The 16199-nt window shown below is 48.0% G+C and overlaps 1 protein-coding gene across 1 annotated transcript in view; it reads right to left on the bottom strand.

Moving 5' to 3' along the window:
- XYLB (xylulokinase) overlaps positions 1–16199 on the bottom strand; it is a 42373-nt gene that overhangs the window by 23860 nt on the left and 2314 nt on the right. Inside the window, exons 3-9 of the mRNA XM_019662803.1 lie at positions 10772–10841; positions 8928–9008; positions 6474–6560; positions 5755–5883; positions 4844–4909; positions 3368–3440; positions 1489–1607 (exon numbers count right to left, since the gene is read on the bottom strand). Coding sequence (XP_019518348.1) covers positions 1489–1607; positions 3368–3440; positions 4844–4909; positions 5755–5883; positions 6474–6560; positions 8928–9008; positions 10772–10841 — 625 coding nt within the window. The remainder of the gene's footprint in view (positions 1–1488; positions 1608–3367; positions 3441–4843; positions 4910–5754; positions 5884–6473; positions 6561–8927; positions 9009–10771; positions 10842–16199) is intronic.

The raw sequence follows: 16199 nt of genomic DNA, 5'->3' as shown, positions 1-16199 counted from the left end.
AACAGATTGGGGGAGAAGGGTCCTCACTGTGTGAGGGGTATAAATGTGTATTACATTGTTTTGTACACCTGAAACTAATAATAAAAAAAGAAAAGAGATGACAGAAGACATGGATTTTCCTTGTTTTCCCCATCACCATCGTGTGCATATGTTACAAATCCAGAACCATTTCAGAATCAGTCCTTTCCTGGTCCCCAAGCTGCCACTCTGCACAGGCTCCCCGTCGGAGGCCTCCGCTCTTGGCATAAGGCAGACAAAGCCTGCTGCCGTGGACAAAACATGGCCTCCATCTCACATGAAACTAAAACCCCGGCGGCTTGGCTGTGTCCCGCTCGCCCTTCCTCTGTCTTTCTGCCGTGCTGCAGTGTGCCTGGGTCCTGAGCCGTCTGCTTCTATGGGGCAGGACGCCTTTCCTTAAGCTGTGGGTGCTGGCCGCACCGCACCCTCCGGATGGTGATGGCGTGGCTTTGTGGGTCTGCTCATGGTGGCAAAGGCTGTGTTCGGCTTGTCGCTGTTGATCTCGGACAAGTGCGTCTGTGGCTGGGTCTCCCAACGGAGAGGACTCATGATAGCCTGGTTCGCCTCGCGGCCCAACCCTCCCAGCTCCATGACTCTCCCCAGGCCTCGGGGACCGTCCTCCTTCCTTCACACACAAAACTCTGCTCCATGCAGGACTTTTGACTGTCCTGGCTGTGTGGCCTGTGCTCCACACCAAAGGGCCCTGAGGGCAGAGCCCAGGTCTCTCAACTCCATTTTCCCCTCAGAACAGCCAAGAACTGAGTCGGCCAGTTAGGGCACGCCAGGGCGCTCACAGGCAGTGTCTATTCTGAATGGGGGGGTCACCCAGACGCTTAAATGTTTTTACTATTACAGGGGGACCTGGCACTATCGTAAGCACTTTAAAGGTATCAACCCATTTATTCTACACAACAGCCCGACACATTACAAACTATTATTATTCATTGTCCCAGGAACAATGGCAATGAGGAGTAAACTGAGGCAGAGATGAACGTCACAGGCTCAGTTCGTGGTAGAGCCAGGATTCCGTTCCAGGCAGTCTGGCACCAGGGCCTGAGCTCTGCCAGGCTCACCGGCATTTCTTTCCATTTTCACCAGACTGCCTGTTTCAAGCTTCCCTGGTTGTCTCTAGCCCTAGAATTGGAATATTCTATGCAATTTTTCCTAAGGTGTGCAACCACCCAGAACTTGTGCTTCATTTTTTTTTACCTATTCTAATAAATTCCTACTGGAATTTCCCAAAGTGCCCCCCCAAGTCCCACGGCCATAAGGCAGTGGCCTATATATTCACTTGAGTACCTGAGTGCAAGGCACTGATCCAGACATCTAACTTCACGTCTTACATGAGACTGCAAGTCCCATCCGTGTGTGTGTGTGTGTGTGTGTGTGTGTGTGTGTGTGTGTGTACTGCATTGCTTTCCCAGTAGCTGCCAGCTCTTAAAGGCGCCCATCCCTGGAAAGGGGACCTACCACAACTGAGCACGACGGTACCGGTGGGCCAAGCTTCTCCTCTAAATGCGGTGCACAGGCACCAAGGCAAGCCTGTGACCAGACTTTGTCCTGGATCTGCAACAGATTCATTCCAGAACCTAAGGAAGAAAGGAAACAAGAAATAGGAGCATCTGGAAAAAGGGCCTTTTTGTACAAATGCAGAAAGCTGGCAGAGAGCAGATCATTTTCTTGCAGCAAACTTATACCAGTGGAAGGTATACAATGGGCCTGGGTCATGCTGGAACCGGAGAGCCGGAGGCCACTGAGGCCCTTGGAAACAGATGGCCCCACCAGTTCCTCTAAAAATTCCTCACAGGCTCGAACACCACTGTTAGCCTGGAAACCTGCTGCTCTAAGACGTGGCCGGGGGAGGGAAACTACCAGCAATATGTCGACAAGGAACCCCACGGTCTTCGCTGTGTCCCCTGGGGTTTCAAGGTGTCTACTCAGAGGCAGCCTGGTGCTGACGTGGGTCAGGCCTCAGGGACCTCCCGGTCACATCTAACTTTTGGAGGCGAGTGCTCAGACTCCTCCAAACTTCCTTGATCTCATCACTAAGATCAGCCCACTAAGCCTTTCCTAAAACAATCTGCTTCTCCCAATTTACATGGGCATGGGGAAGAGGAGGGAACCCAGAGTGCAGGTGAAGGCAGACAGAGAGGGGCTGAGATGCGGATGGAATCTCATGCCCATGTACAGGGGAGAGAAAGCTGGTAAATTAGGAGGTGACTCCTCAGATGAGAGTGAGGGGAGCGGAGTGGAGGGCTCAGCGGAGCTTGAAGAACGTGACCCCCTGGAATGCCAACTAAAGCAGTGGTGCGACCTCCCCCAGCAGCACTTCACAGCCCCAGGTAGGTGTGGAGAGCACAGGTGGACACGCAGGCTAATCCAGGTTTGGGTTCTCCTGGTCTGAGTCCTACAAAGTTCCCTGCAGGAACCTTTTCTTCTCCAGACTGAGAGAAGCCTGGGGACCACTCCCGAGTCACCTTACTTTATCTCCCCGAAAACGAGAATAATGTCTGGCACCTGACAGCACTCAAACACTTCAGATGAATCCCAGGAAACTCGGAGCATTCCATGACTCTTTTCTGACGCCACTGTCATAGGTCAGGGCTCTCGCTGTGCTCTCAGCTCCCCTCCTGGTCCCTCCGTTTAGTCGAGCCTCATCCAAGAGGCCCGTCAGCAACCTCCCCCCAGCTTTCCTTCCTCACTGGTACCATTTGCATTTATTTTCGTCCACGTTTTGTTTCCAGAAGCTCACAACTCTCACAAGTCCCCCAAATGTGAACAAAAACTTCAATGTGACTCCTCGTGAGAACCAAGCTCCAAGAGGACCCCTGCTCATCGCCGAGTTCTTCCGTTCACACTGGTGAGATCCCCACCTCCCTGGACCTGGGTGGGTCTGTGCGACCAGTAGGCTGGGGCAGAAGCGATGATATGTCACTTCTGAGACTAGGGTCTAAAAGACGCAGCAGCTTCTGCTTGGCTGCTGCCTCCTTCTCCCATCCCTGACTAGCCCCACGGGGGCCCCACGTGGTGAGGGACTGAGGCCAGCAGTCACACGTGTCTTTAGAGGACGGCGGCCCTGGGTGCCAGCCTGACTGCCCCTCATGAGAGGTCATGAGCCAGAACCACCCGGCTAAGCTGCTCCCAGATTACCAACCTTCAGAAACTCTGTGGAAAAATAGGCTTTTGGGGTCTTCAGCTGCTAAGTGCTGGGGTCATCTGTTACACAGCAAAAGAGAGCTATAATCATACACTCCCTTCTTGGCAATGGATGACAGGGCTGAAAGACTGACACCCACCCAGGTGGATGAGGCTCCCACAAGCCCACCGCACAGGCACACTGAAGTCTCACCATCACTGTAGTCAATAGGAGAGTAAGACCCAAGGAAGAGAGAAGCAGCAAAACTACTGACCAAGGAAATTCTCTGTAAAAGAAAGAAACACAGTAAGCGATGACTCACTGCCGTGTATGCTAAGCAACCGAATACTTCTTCCTCTCTCTCCTCTCTCTCCTCTCTCTCTCCTCTCTCTCTCTCTCTCTCTCTCTCTCTCTCTCTCTCTCTCTCTCTCTCTCATACACACACACACACACACACACACACACACACACCCCGTTTTAAATTGGAGAGGGAAGTGGAAACTGTGATCAACATGTCCCAGTAATGAAAGCATTCTGAGTAGCTGGAATACTAAGAACTGACACCCTGGGAAGAGCACCTCACTCTGCCGTTTCTGATAGGCCATACAACTGTCAAGTTCAACACAGACAAAGCAACAAGCCCGAAGAAAAAGCCATGCTTAGGGCAGCAGGCTTGCCACCCGGAATCCGGGAGTGTGGTGCCCTGACTTCCTGCCTCCATTTCTGTGGTCTAGTTGCAAGGGAAGTGAGACATATGGCCACAGGACTCGGAGCCAACCAACACGCTCTCAGGAGTTCAGAGCAAGTATCAGTGAAAGTGACCGGTCAGAAGCCACAGACCCCAGACGGGAGCCGGAGGAATTGATAATGGATTTCAAATGTCAACCTGACAGTCTGTGCTTCCGCATGGAAATCATGGGCCCTTGGACCAGGGGAGAGAATGCTGACATCTCCTGTCTCCATCAGGCCACCTCTGTCCTTTGTTTCACAGAGAAATTGAAGAGGGTTTTTCATCCGCCCCTCCTCACCCATCTACATGGCTAATGCTGCAGAGTCATCTTGAATCATTAAATAAGAAATTGGAAGTTAACTTCCGAGATTAATAAAGCACTTTGGTTTAACGCAAGCTGATCGTTTTCTAATTACTCAGAGATGGCAATCACTACCCAGGGCATTGAGCTGCTCTTCAGGAGGCATTAAGTGCTGACTTCCAGCAACTGTGGATCAAGCAGGCTCTGGTTGAAGGGCCACAGCTGGGGACACTTCAGTCCAGCTTCACGAAATTCCTAAGAAAACGCTGACCCTACACCAATCAAGAGCCTGGTAGCCTGTGAGCTTCCTGCATTCACCATACAGGAAATGAGTGGACAGGGCCTAAGACCACCCAGGTCTCCCACTCAGGCTGTCCCAGGAAGACACCAGTCCCCGCTGCTCCCACCCTGACCCTGACCGCCCCCCTTCTGGACAGGAAACCTAACTTCTCTTTCCCAAGATTCTATTCTTTCCCTCCTCTTTGGAAACAGTCTGACAATGAGAAAAAAGCCAATTAAATCTATCAGTTTTAATGTCTGCTAATCAATGTTTTCCACCAATGCACACAAGATGTATTTATGCTAACAGTAAGTATTATACAAGGAATTCAACTGTGAACTTTCAATCAAATAGGAACGTTTAAACAGTTTAACCAACCTCCGTGCGTGAGTAGGCCTTGGGGTTCTGCTGGTAAATCTTGGCAATTTGGTTTCCTGTAAATCGCTGGAAAAAAAGAGTGCAAATTCTTAAAAACCCAAATCCTACATGGAATGATCAACTCCATAACGTGAGGGTGGCGTGGCATGCTCTGGATATTGGTTAGCATAACGAAAGCTTTAAAAAGGCCTCAAATCTGGAAATGTTTGAAATCTGCCTACCAGCCTTAGTGAATAAGCCTTACTCCTCACGCAGCACAGGGACTGCTGTGACCAAGGGCACCTGTGCAGGGGACTCAGGCATTTTCCCCACCCACATTCTTACTTCAGGTGGCCAAGTAGGGTTGGCCCTATCCCCCAAACCTCTATTCCAGTGAGGGTTGCATGACCCAAGCTGGGCCACTTGCAGCCACCCCATGGGATGGTGTGGGACCACGGCTGAAACCAGAAGCTTTTTCTTTACTTTGCAGTAATTGCACTAAATGTCTTACATGCACTGATGCCTTTCAGCTTCAAAACTACCCAAAATTTAAGTGCTATTGTTATCCCCAGGTTGGAGAGAATGAAAGCGAGGTGTCATCATCACCCCGATATGCAGCAGCTTGACATGAGGAGCACAGCCGTGTTTACACCTCCGCTCTGACCTGGGAACATGCAAGAGGAGACCTGCCCTTCCTTGACAGACAGCACGAGGAGGTAGGACAGCCTTCATCAGAACCAGGGGCCAGGGTGCCCAGTCCTGGCTCCACAGGGTGACACCACAGGGGTCATCACAGCCTCACGTGATCCACACAGGGGCAGGCCACCAGCTGTGTCTTCTCAGACACCCAGAGAGAAGGGGATCAGAGCCAACAATCAGACCTTCCTCCCGGGATCGAACCCAGTACCCAGCCCATGGTGGGCACTGCCTACCTCATAGGCACGGGACCCGGTGATGCAGCTGAGAGACTGGGCCCCACCCACGGCAGCCTCCAGCTGGCGGCACTGGGCTGTGGTGCTGGAGTCCATCCACACAGGGCAGTCGCTGATGGAGAAACAGGCCTGGAAAGAAGGGGAAAATGCTCAGGCTTGAGCTCTGCCTGCTGACTCTGGCAGCCACCTGGGCACTGGCACGGCCCATCACAGCAGGTACAAGTGCTTCTTCTCTGGATGTGACCATGGAAGACCCATGGGCAAGCCCTTCACTCCCACACCTTGGCCTAGCCCAGAAAGCTCAAAATGAAATGTTCTGGTAAGGCCACCCAAGCACTGTAGGCAGCACTGGTGGTGAACAGGGAAGCGCGCTTTGCTGGGGTATTTGGAATCTGGGAGAAAAAGAGAAGCCATGCCAGCCTTCCAGCGTCAACAGGAGACATCCTGCCCCAAGAGGAGGAGGTTCCCGAGCAGGGAACAAGCCAGAGTCGAGCTGGGCAGGAGGGGGCCTGTGTGATAAGGGCTGTTAGCACCTGAACTCTCTCCAGACACCAGGTGTATCCCTCGCAGGGAGGCAGGGCAGACCATTTTATAGGACTACTGCCCAAGCTACCTCCGACACCCTGACAATGCACAAAAAAAGAAACCAAACAGACTTCGGGGCCCCTCTCCCCCTTCTATAGAGGTTTCTCAGGCTCCCGTAACCTGGCCACACTTACCTGAAGCTGCTCGTGTAATGGGAGATCTGGTGACAGGCTCGTCAGCACCCGGCTGGCCCCCGCTTTCCAGCACACACTTCCATGTTGCTGTCGAAGGGAAACCCAAGCACATGTTCCTGAGGCCACACGCTGGTGTCACAACCTTCCGGAGTCACAGAAAGACCCCAGGCCACACCCCAAAAAACTGGAGTCCAGGCCTGTCCCGCCCTTCTTAAGTCACAGAGCCCATCCCCTTCACGAGACTTGGATTTCACGTCTATAACATGGGAAGGAACTCAGCCCCGTCCACCTCACAACTTGTAGGAAGGCTCCAAGAACGAATGATTGGTCTGGACTTTGGTGCCTTTGTAAAGCTGTACTTAAATATATTTAATGAGGCGGCAAGGTGACTCCGTTGGTTAGAGTGCGAGCTCTTACCAACAAGATTGCCGGTTCGATTCCTGCATGGGATGGTGGGCTGTGCCCCCTGCAACTAGATTGAAAACGGCGACTGGCCTTGGAGCTGAGCTGCACCCTCCACAACTAAGATTGAAGAACAACGACTTGACTTGAAAAATATATATATATGGCTCATAATATTACCTGAAATTCACTCATTCATTCACTCACCCACTGAAACATTTATTGAGCACAAAGATCACGCCAAGCATGGGACAGATGAGTAAGATGGTACTGTCTCTATTCTGTGGGATGCTGGCGTTGAGTCAGGGAAAAAGACACAAAGGTACAATTACAAAACCCTGAGGGTGTAGCGACAGGGCTGGGGGAACACGGAGGAGGGCATCGAACCAGCTGGGGGTACAGACAGGAAGAAGTGGACATGGTCATTAGCAAAGGAGCCCAGAGCTGAGTGTGTGGGTGCTGCACGCAGAGGGTAACCACACGTGAGAGCGAGCTTGGCCGGTGCAGGGGAGAACGGCATTTGAAGCAGTGGGCCTAAAGCTAGGGCACGAGGTGGGTGATGGGGCTGGAGGGGAAGGACGCACAGGTGACAGCACCAGGGCCTTGAATGTGCACGCTTAGGAGGCTGGGGTTTATACTGGAGGTGGTGGGAACGCTGAATTAGCAGGCGAGTGATGCGGCCAGGGCTGAATGTATGAAGGGGCCTATGAGAGTCTTGGAGAACGTAGGCTGGAGGCAGAGACGCTGAAGCAGAGGCCCAGCGAAAAACGGTGGGCACGAGGCCTGGGCAGAATTGGAGAAGAGATGGTGGATTCAAGAGTCATGTACAAATGAACATGGGGACCCTTGGATGGAGGTGGGGAGATGACACTTGGGTTGTGGCTCTGAGAGGATAGGGAGAACTCCGTGAGAACGGGAACCCGAGGAGGAGGCGGGGGTCTGAGAGTAGGTGGGCGCTCGGTCTAGGACAGGACAAGTTTGAGGTATTCATAGGCCACTGGCCTTGGGTGTGATGGGGATGCCTAGGCGGGAGAAGGTGTCTAGGCCTAGGGTTCAGATGAGAGGGAGACAAGATCACCCAGGGGACCCATTTAGTTTAACCAGGACAGGAATAGAAAATTCCTGTTAGGTCAGGAAAGAAGAGACATCTTTAGAAAAATGAGTGAGCGCCCTCTAACAAGGAAATGCGCACGGGCTAGTCCAGCACAGAGCGAAGTGACTCAGAGGACGAACCTGGACTTGGGTCCTGGCTTCCGCTCCTAGCAGCTATGTATCCTTGGGCAAGTGCCAACACCTCTCTGTGCCTCAGTTTCCTCCTCATGTAAATGGCAATAATTAAAAAAAAAGTAGCTAAAACTTAAGGGCTTTATGTACTGGGCACTGTTGTACGTACTTAACACTCACATTGACCTGATGGCAGATGAGGCTACAGAGGCACCACAATACTGGATGACGGGCCCCAGGGCACGGCTTGTAAGTGACAGAGCTGGAGACCAAACTCAGGAAGCGTATCCAGAACCCCTGTGCTAACTGCCCCTGAATACCACCTCACAGGATCATTATGGAGATCTAGTTAGATAAGTTATATAAAAGGCTCAGCACAGAACCCGCCATACACTAGGAGCTCAATCACTGCTGTTATTATTAGTACTAATATCTCTACTACTAAAATTGCTCTCACCTTGAGTATCATTTATGAGTTGGGATTTTACTTCCAGGAGATAGAAAAGCAATTTTAGTGACCCCAGTCATAACTAATTCATGTCAAACGTCCCTCCATCCCCTCAGAGGACCTCTCCCCAGGCCCTCCTCACCCACTGTCCTATTTTGTGCAATACTGAATTATAAGAACTCTCAGATCCTTCTGCAAGGAGCCAAGCCATACATCCTCCAAGGTAAAACAGCTAGGGATTTTTACTAATGACAAAAATGTGTGCAGTGAGTCTCAAGAATAAGCACCTTCCCTCTGGGGGAGCTATCACCTCGGGCCACTGGCACCACTGCCCAAGATATCCGCCCTCCCGTGGTCGACGGAGGCCGCTGCAGACAAACCTGGCCTGCCCCAGACAAGGCGAGGACTTGAGAGAAGTCGAAGCCTGAAGCCTTCATCTTCTCCAAGATGACATCCAGAGCCTGAGAAGAAAAGCAGAATCCCAGTGACTGTACTGAACCATGGAACCAGGCAGCCATATAAGCCTCAGAACTGAAATGGAAGTGACTGTCATTACAGAGGAGTTGATGGAGAAGGAACTGACGTCTTGGGGTTTGCAAGCACTGGAATACATTAATTACACAAGTAGACATCAATCAAATAAAAAAGGTGAACTGTGCTAAAAACATTTTAAATAAGTGGAATTATAAACCACTGGTCCTTAAATTAAATTGTGCTTCCTCAAATTTTAGATTTCCACGTGCTCAGGAAGAACAGAAACAAAGTGGCTCAAAATGTGGTTTCTTTTATTTGCATTTTCAACCCCCCATATTAGTGAGGTGACTTCACTGCGATGAAGAAGGGAAGAGCAAAGTAGAAGGCTCCCACCAGAATGGGGCCCCAAGCCCACACTCCCCGTGTCCAGGAATGCAAGGCTGGAGGGAGTCGGTAGAGCTGGTGGCCATTTGTTCCAAGCCCTCACTCCACTCTCCACCATCCAGTTGGATTCCTCTTTCTACCAAGGCCCCATGGTTGGGTGGGAGGGATGGCACTGCCCAGCAAAGCTTGACACTTCCCCTGAGATTTCATAGCAGGAATTAGTCACCCCATGCTGGATTTTCTTTGTGGGTAGAGAAGCCACCTGAGCTTTTTTGCATGACCCTGCCATCCCCACCTTATGCTGAGAGGGCTCCTTTTACAGTCCTGACCATGGCTGTGAACTCCAGTCCAGCTTGCAGAACCTCAGGCAGGACTGGCACAGCTAGAACAGGTCCAGTCCTGAGGGTGTCTCAGAATTAGAAATCACCCTGGTCCCAACCCCAAGCCTGGCTCTCTACCCACTGCTCACCTCCCCAGGTTAAGGCCTTGGCCCATCACAGAAGCTCTTGACATCATCCCTGGGGCCTCTAGACACCGACTCTTGCCTGTCACCCCCATCCCTACCACCCCTCAATCTGGTTAAGCCCTCAGCCAGGCTCTCTGGTGGAAATCCACCCTTTACCCCAATCCTCCACTATGAGTCAGGGTCAGGTTGATAAGAAAGAAATCATACCAGTTATCTTAACAGAAAGAATTTAGTAGTGCAGGGAATTGGTTACACAGGTATTGGAGGAATAAAAAAGCTTTTGGGAGACGCATTAAGTTCTGCCTTTGGCTGGCCTCCAGTTTCAGGGCTTCAGGTCCCCTGTGGCATATCAGGCAGCCCCCAGCTCTATCGTGCCTTTCTGTGCTGTCCACACCCCTGGTCCTGTGGCCTCATGGGTCACCTAGATCTGGCAACAGGCATCTTCCTTTCTCAATGGTCCTGAGGGGGCAGGCCTGCTCGGGAGCAATCTAAGCCCAATGGGGCAGGTCACAAGCCACCATTCTGAGGGCCCCTGCCCTGGAGATGAGGGGCCTAGGGGCTGGGCACTAAGAACCCAAGTCTGTGTTTGGATCTCAGGGTACAAGGCTGGCCACAGCGGCCGACTGCAGTGTCTGGGAAAGGTCTGCTCTGTGCTATTTTAAAGATGGTGACTGGCAGGACCTTACAGCCTCTATGGCTCCGGAACCTGGAGCCCTTTGGGAGTCGTCTCAGCTCGGGAGTACTGACACCAGCTGAAGCTGGTCCTAGGAACCATGAAGACTCCATCTCCCCATGAAGACCTGGTCTCAACAGATGCTCTCATGAGCTGCTTCCTAGCAAATCACTAGGTGATCTGCTGGCGAGATGGGCTGGGGACAGGAGAGGAATCCCTGTACTTACCTGGACCCACATCAGGACTGGAGACGTCACTGTCAGACCATCCTCATGAACATGAACTCCACCCTGAGTGCTGCCAGGAAAGCAAGAGAGAATGTGGGACACAGCTCAGGCAGGGACCCAGCAGTGGCAGATCCCGGGGACCTCCTGTGGAAATGCCTCCTCCCCAACCTCAAGTGGAACGCTACATTCCACAGGTGCAAGTGCTGAATGAGATGGAAAGAGAAGGCAAGGAAATTGCCCAGAGTGGCCCAGAGGTGGCAAGTTTCAGAAAGCACCAGCAAAAACAAGCCTTCTAAATCTTAGGGGTTCATGCTGGAAGGCAGGCATGATGTCACTTGGTGCAGTGGCCATGAAGGGACTGGGGGAGCATGGGATTGGATGAGAAGCCCAAATCCATCGGGTTAGGAGAGGTAGAGGAGGTGTGGCTACAGGAAGTGCTGCATCAGTGGGGAAAGTTCTTGGCTATCAGACCAGGGAGTCCTCGGATTGCAAGCCCTGGAAGGTCCCCTGGAACCGTCTCCCTACCCTCCTGACCGCTACAAGACCCTCGCGCAAAATCATAAAAATAAGATGAAAAATAGCTACGTGTACCAGGTAGTTTTGGACTCATTACAAACCATTTTGAAACGCAGTGGCTTGAAACTACTTAGCTCACAATTCTATTAGTCAGTCTCTGGGCTGGTCTCACCTGGGTGGTATTTCTGGTCTCAGCTGGGCTCACTTCTGCACCTGGGGTCAGCTAACTACAGCTAGAGGGCTCTGCTTCTGGGGGGCTGGCTTCTCCTTCTCTTAGCTAGAGATATGGGGGCAACTCGGCCACATGTCTCTCACCCTCCAGCCGGCTAGCCTGAGCCAGTGGATGGATAAGATTCCAAGAATGAGAGCAGAGTGTGCAAGGCCTGTTGAGACAGGTTTACAATTGGCACAACGTTCCTTCTCTCACATTCTACTGGTTAAGATCAACAGGTCGGGAAATGACTCCATCTCTTGGTGGAAGGAGCTGCAAAGTCACATTGTAAAGGGCATGGGTACAGGGACGGGTGGAGAATTACGGTCATTTCTGCAATATACCACAGTGGGCAAAATCCATGTCAAACACATTAAAACACATATGTAGTACGCAAAAAAAGACTTGAACAAATGCAGAGACATAGCACGTGCTTAGACAGGAAGACTCAATCTCCTATCAAGTCTCTCCAAGTTAATTTATAAATGTAATATGACCTCAATAAAAATATTAACAATTTTGCTTTCTGGAACATTAAATGCTAATTCTAAAGTACATATCAATAAAGAACAAGAAAGAATAGCCACGGAAACTGAAAAAGAACAATGACCAACAATCCCAGATATGAAATCAAATTATAAAGCTAGAATAATTAAAACAACGTATTACTGGCTCATGAACAGACCCACCAACCAATGGAGCAAAAGATAATGCCTAAAAATAGACCTAAACATACACAGAAATTCAGCGTATGGTAAAGCCGGTGTCTCAAATTAGTGAGGTAAAGATGGGACTTCTAAAAAAAACTTCTGTTAAAACAATTGAGGAGTCATCCAGAAAAAAATTAAAGTAGGACATAAATGTCATCCCGTGCACCTAAATAAACTCCAAATATTTTTATAGAGAAAAACTGAAGTCTTACAAGAAGTAGATGAAAACACAGATGAATTTCTTCATAATCTTGAAGTTAGAAGGCCTTTTAAAGTATGGCTCAAAATCCAGAAGCAATAGAAGAAGAGATTGACAAATTGCATAAAAAACAAAAACCCATGTATGGCGACAACTGCAACAAACCACACACAACTCAAAACAAACAAAAATCTGAGAAACATATTTGCAATTCATTAACAACAAAGAGATAATTCCTCCACTATATGAAGAGCTTCCTAGAAATTCATAAGAAATCAATAACCAGTCCAACCAAAAAATGGACAAAGGACATGAGAAATAACTTCACAGAAAAAAAAGGTTTGAGCAGCCCGTTAAGGTATGAAAAGATGCTCAACTTCATAATAAGAGAAATGAAAAGCAAATCTGCATAGAGATGCCATTTTCCAACTCTCTGCTTGGCAAAGAGCAAAAACTCTTTTCCAACCACACTGAACTGGCAGTGCTGTGGAAAAGAGGCACTCACGTGTATTGTTGGTGGGGTGTAAAATCAACACGCTCCCTGTGGAAGGCAATTTGGCCACATCTTCCAAAGTTTTAAATCTATTTACTCTTTGATTCAGCAATCCTATTTCCAAAATTTTATTTTACAGATAAACTGGCATATGTCTGTAATGGCATATAAAATAATTCACTACATCATTTTTCATTGCAAACAACCCAATGTCCTTAAATAGGAGACAGTAAATCTACACAATGGAATATTATGCATCTATAAAAAGAACACATAAGCTCTAGGTACTGACATGGAAACATAGCCAAGTTATTGTTAATTGAATAAAGCAAAGTACAAGATGGTATGCACAGTATGCTTTTGTGTGTAAGAAAGGGAGAAAATGAGAATATTCATATCTGCCGATATTTCAATATAAAACCCTGGAAGAATATACAAAAAAACTAAAGAAGTTATCTGTCAAGGAGGGCAGGAGGAGAGATGAGATCACAGAGGCCTTTTCACTGTATACCTTTTGTTTCTTTTGAATTATGCACCAAGTAAATGCAATGCCTATTAACAAAATATTGTTATTAAAATAACCACTTTGGAAAAATAATTTTTTTTTCTTACAAAGTTAAACATACACCTAGCATATGACTTAACCATTCCTGGGGATTTCATTTCCAAGAGAAATGAAGGCTTATATGTCGACACCAAGACTTGTATGTGAATTTCACAGCCTCTTTATTTAGAATAGAAAAAAACCGGCAATAACCCAAATGCCCCTTATCAGGTGAATGGATAAACCAATTGTGATTCATTCATACAACGGAATACTGCTGAGCAATAAAAAGAACAAACTATTGATACATGTAACAACATGGGTGAATCTCAAAATGATTGAGTAAAAAAAGTCAGATTAAAAAAAGAGTACACAATTAAGCTTCCCTTTATATAAAATTCCAGATAGTATAAACTTAATCTATAGTGATAATAAAATATACCAGTGGTTTGCAGGGGTTGGTGGTGGGGAAGAGGGATGAACTGCAAGGGGACATGAGAAAACTTTTGGGGGATAGGAATGTTGATTATCTTGATTTTGGTGATAGTTTTATGGAGGAACACATATCTCAAAACTTATCAAGCTGTATATTTTATATACTCATATGTGCTGTTTATTATACATCAATTATACCTCAATAAAATTGTAAAAACAAAAAAGGCCCCAAGCCAGAAAATGATCTGGGGGTAAGGGAGGAATGAACTAGATATGTATGTATCAGATTAAAAGATCTTAAAAATGTTAAGTTTGAGTAAAAAAATACTGTATTTTGGTTATGGATACTTTTTTTCCCCCAAAGACGTCTAATGAAGATAACTGATTGACTTACTGAATGGAACAGAGTAAGGAAGAGGTAATTTAAAAATTTAAAAGAAATCGTATAAAGTATGTTTTCAGATCATAATAGAATTAAACTAGAAATAAACAACTCAAAGACAGCTGGAGACGTGCAGATTATCAAATACACGTCTAAAAAACATATGAGTTAAAGAAGTCTCAAGAGAAACTAAAAAATATTTTGAAGTAAATAGAAATGAAAATATAACTGATCAAAATTTGTAGGATGCAGCAAAAGCAGTGCTTACAGGAAATTTTATAGCATTAAAAATGCATATTTTAAGAAAGAACAGCTAAAATCAATAATCTAAGATTCCACTTCAGGAAACTAGAGAAAGAAGAACAGTTTATGCTTCAAGTACGCAGAAGAAAAGAAATAGTAAAAATTAGAGTGCAAGTCAATGAAAATGAAAAGAGGAAAACAGTAGAGAAAAATCAACGAAACCAAAAGCTGACTCTTCAAAAAGATCAACAAAGTTGGGCCGGCCGCGTGGCGCGATGGTTAAGAACTGGCTTGGGACGCCAGAGGGCCCCGGTTCGGATCCCACATATGAGGGCCAGTGACACTGCCCTCTACAGCTAAGATGCTGAACAACAGTTCAACCTGGAGCTGGGCAGCCGTGAGTCGACGGCGTAGGCTGCAGCCCCTGCTGCAGTGGGTTGCCATGGGTTACTGTATGTAGCCAGCAGCCAGCGTGAGCGGCCAGCAGCCGCAGTGAGCGGCGTCCAGAAGCCGGCGACTGATGTGCCTCGCCTGGGAAGAGCCCAATGATGGTGCCAACTTGGGCCAGTGAAGCAATGTCCTCCACAACTAGACTAAAGAACAAAAGGACAGCAACTTGGCTGGTCCCCTTCCCCCAATTCCCCACCGCTATTCCCATCCCCTCAATTCCCCAATAAAAAATAAAAAAATCTTTAAAAAAAAAAAGATCAACAAAGTTGATAAACCTCTAGCCAGGCTAACCAAGAAAAAAAGAGAGAAGATACAAATTACCAATACAAGAAATGACAGAAGAGCCACCACTACTGATCACATACACAATTAAGGAATATTAAGAACTCTATGGCCACAAATTTGATAACTTTGGTGAAATGGACCAATTCCTTGAAAGACACAAACATACGTGGCCAGCAGACCATAAAAGATGGTTTCCAACCTCAAAGGAGGTACATCAGCTGTGGTTACAACATGATGGGTAGTGAGTGCTGCACAAAGGGCCAGAAGGAAAGGCTTCAAGGAGGAAGTGACATCTAAAACAGACATGGAGAGATACATCCACCAAGAACTCTCAAAGCTAACTCAAAATCAGCAAGTCCACAGCTGTGTGGACTGACTTTCCCCCCTCAAATTCATATGTTGAAGTCCCAACCCCCAGGGCCTCAGAATGTGAGTGTACGTGAAACTAGGGTCTTTAAAGAGTAATTAAGTTATAACGAAGTCATTAGGGTAGACCCTAATCCAGTATGACTGGTGTCCCTATAAAATAGGACACAAACAACACAACCAACAGACACAAGGGGTACACACGCACAGAGGGATGACCATCTGAGAGGAAGCAAGAAGGCAGCCATCTGAAAACCAGAGAGATGCCTCAGAGGAAAATGGCCCTGCCAGCACCTTGACCTTGGACTTCCAGCCTCCAGAATTGTGAGATAATGAGTTTCTGCTGTTTTAGCCACCCAGTCTGTGGTATTTTGTTCTGGCAAGCCTACCAAACTAGTATTAAAAAAGCTAGACTCATGATCTTTCTCCTCAAAACCGATTCTCTTTCACAGTCTACCATCCATCCCGAAAGCCAGCCAGAAACCTCACCTTCACATCTCACATTCAATTCTGCAACAAGACCTGTCAATTTGACCACCCAGCTCCCTCTCCTCCAAGCCACCATCATTTCTCATCCAGATGATCTGGAAAAAC

This window comes from Hipposideros armiger, unplaced genomic scaffold (assembly GCF_001890085.2).
Source record: "Hipposideros armiger isolate ML-2016 unplaced genomic scaffold, ASM189008v1 scaffold_380, whole genome shotgun sequence".
NCBI lineage: Eukaryota > Metazoa > Chordata > Mammalia > Chiroptera > Hipposideridae > Hipposideros > Hipposideros armiger.
Note: the sequence above shows the minus strand (reverse complement) of the source record. Positions and strands in the feature narration are given on the sequence as shown.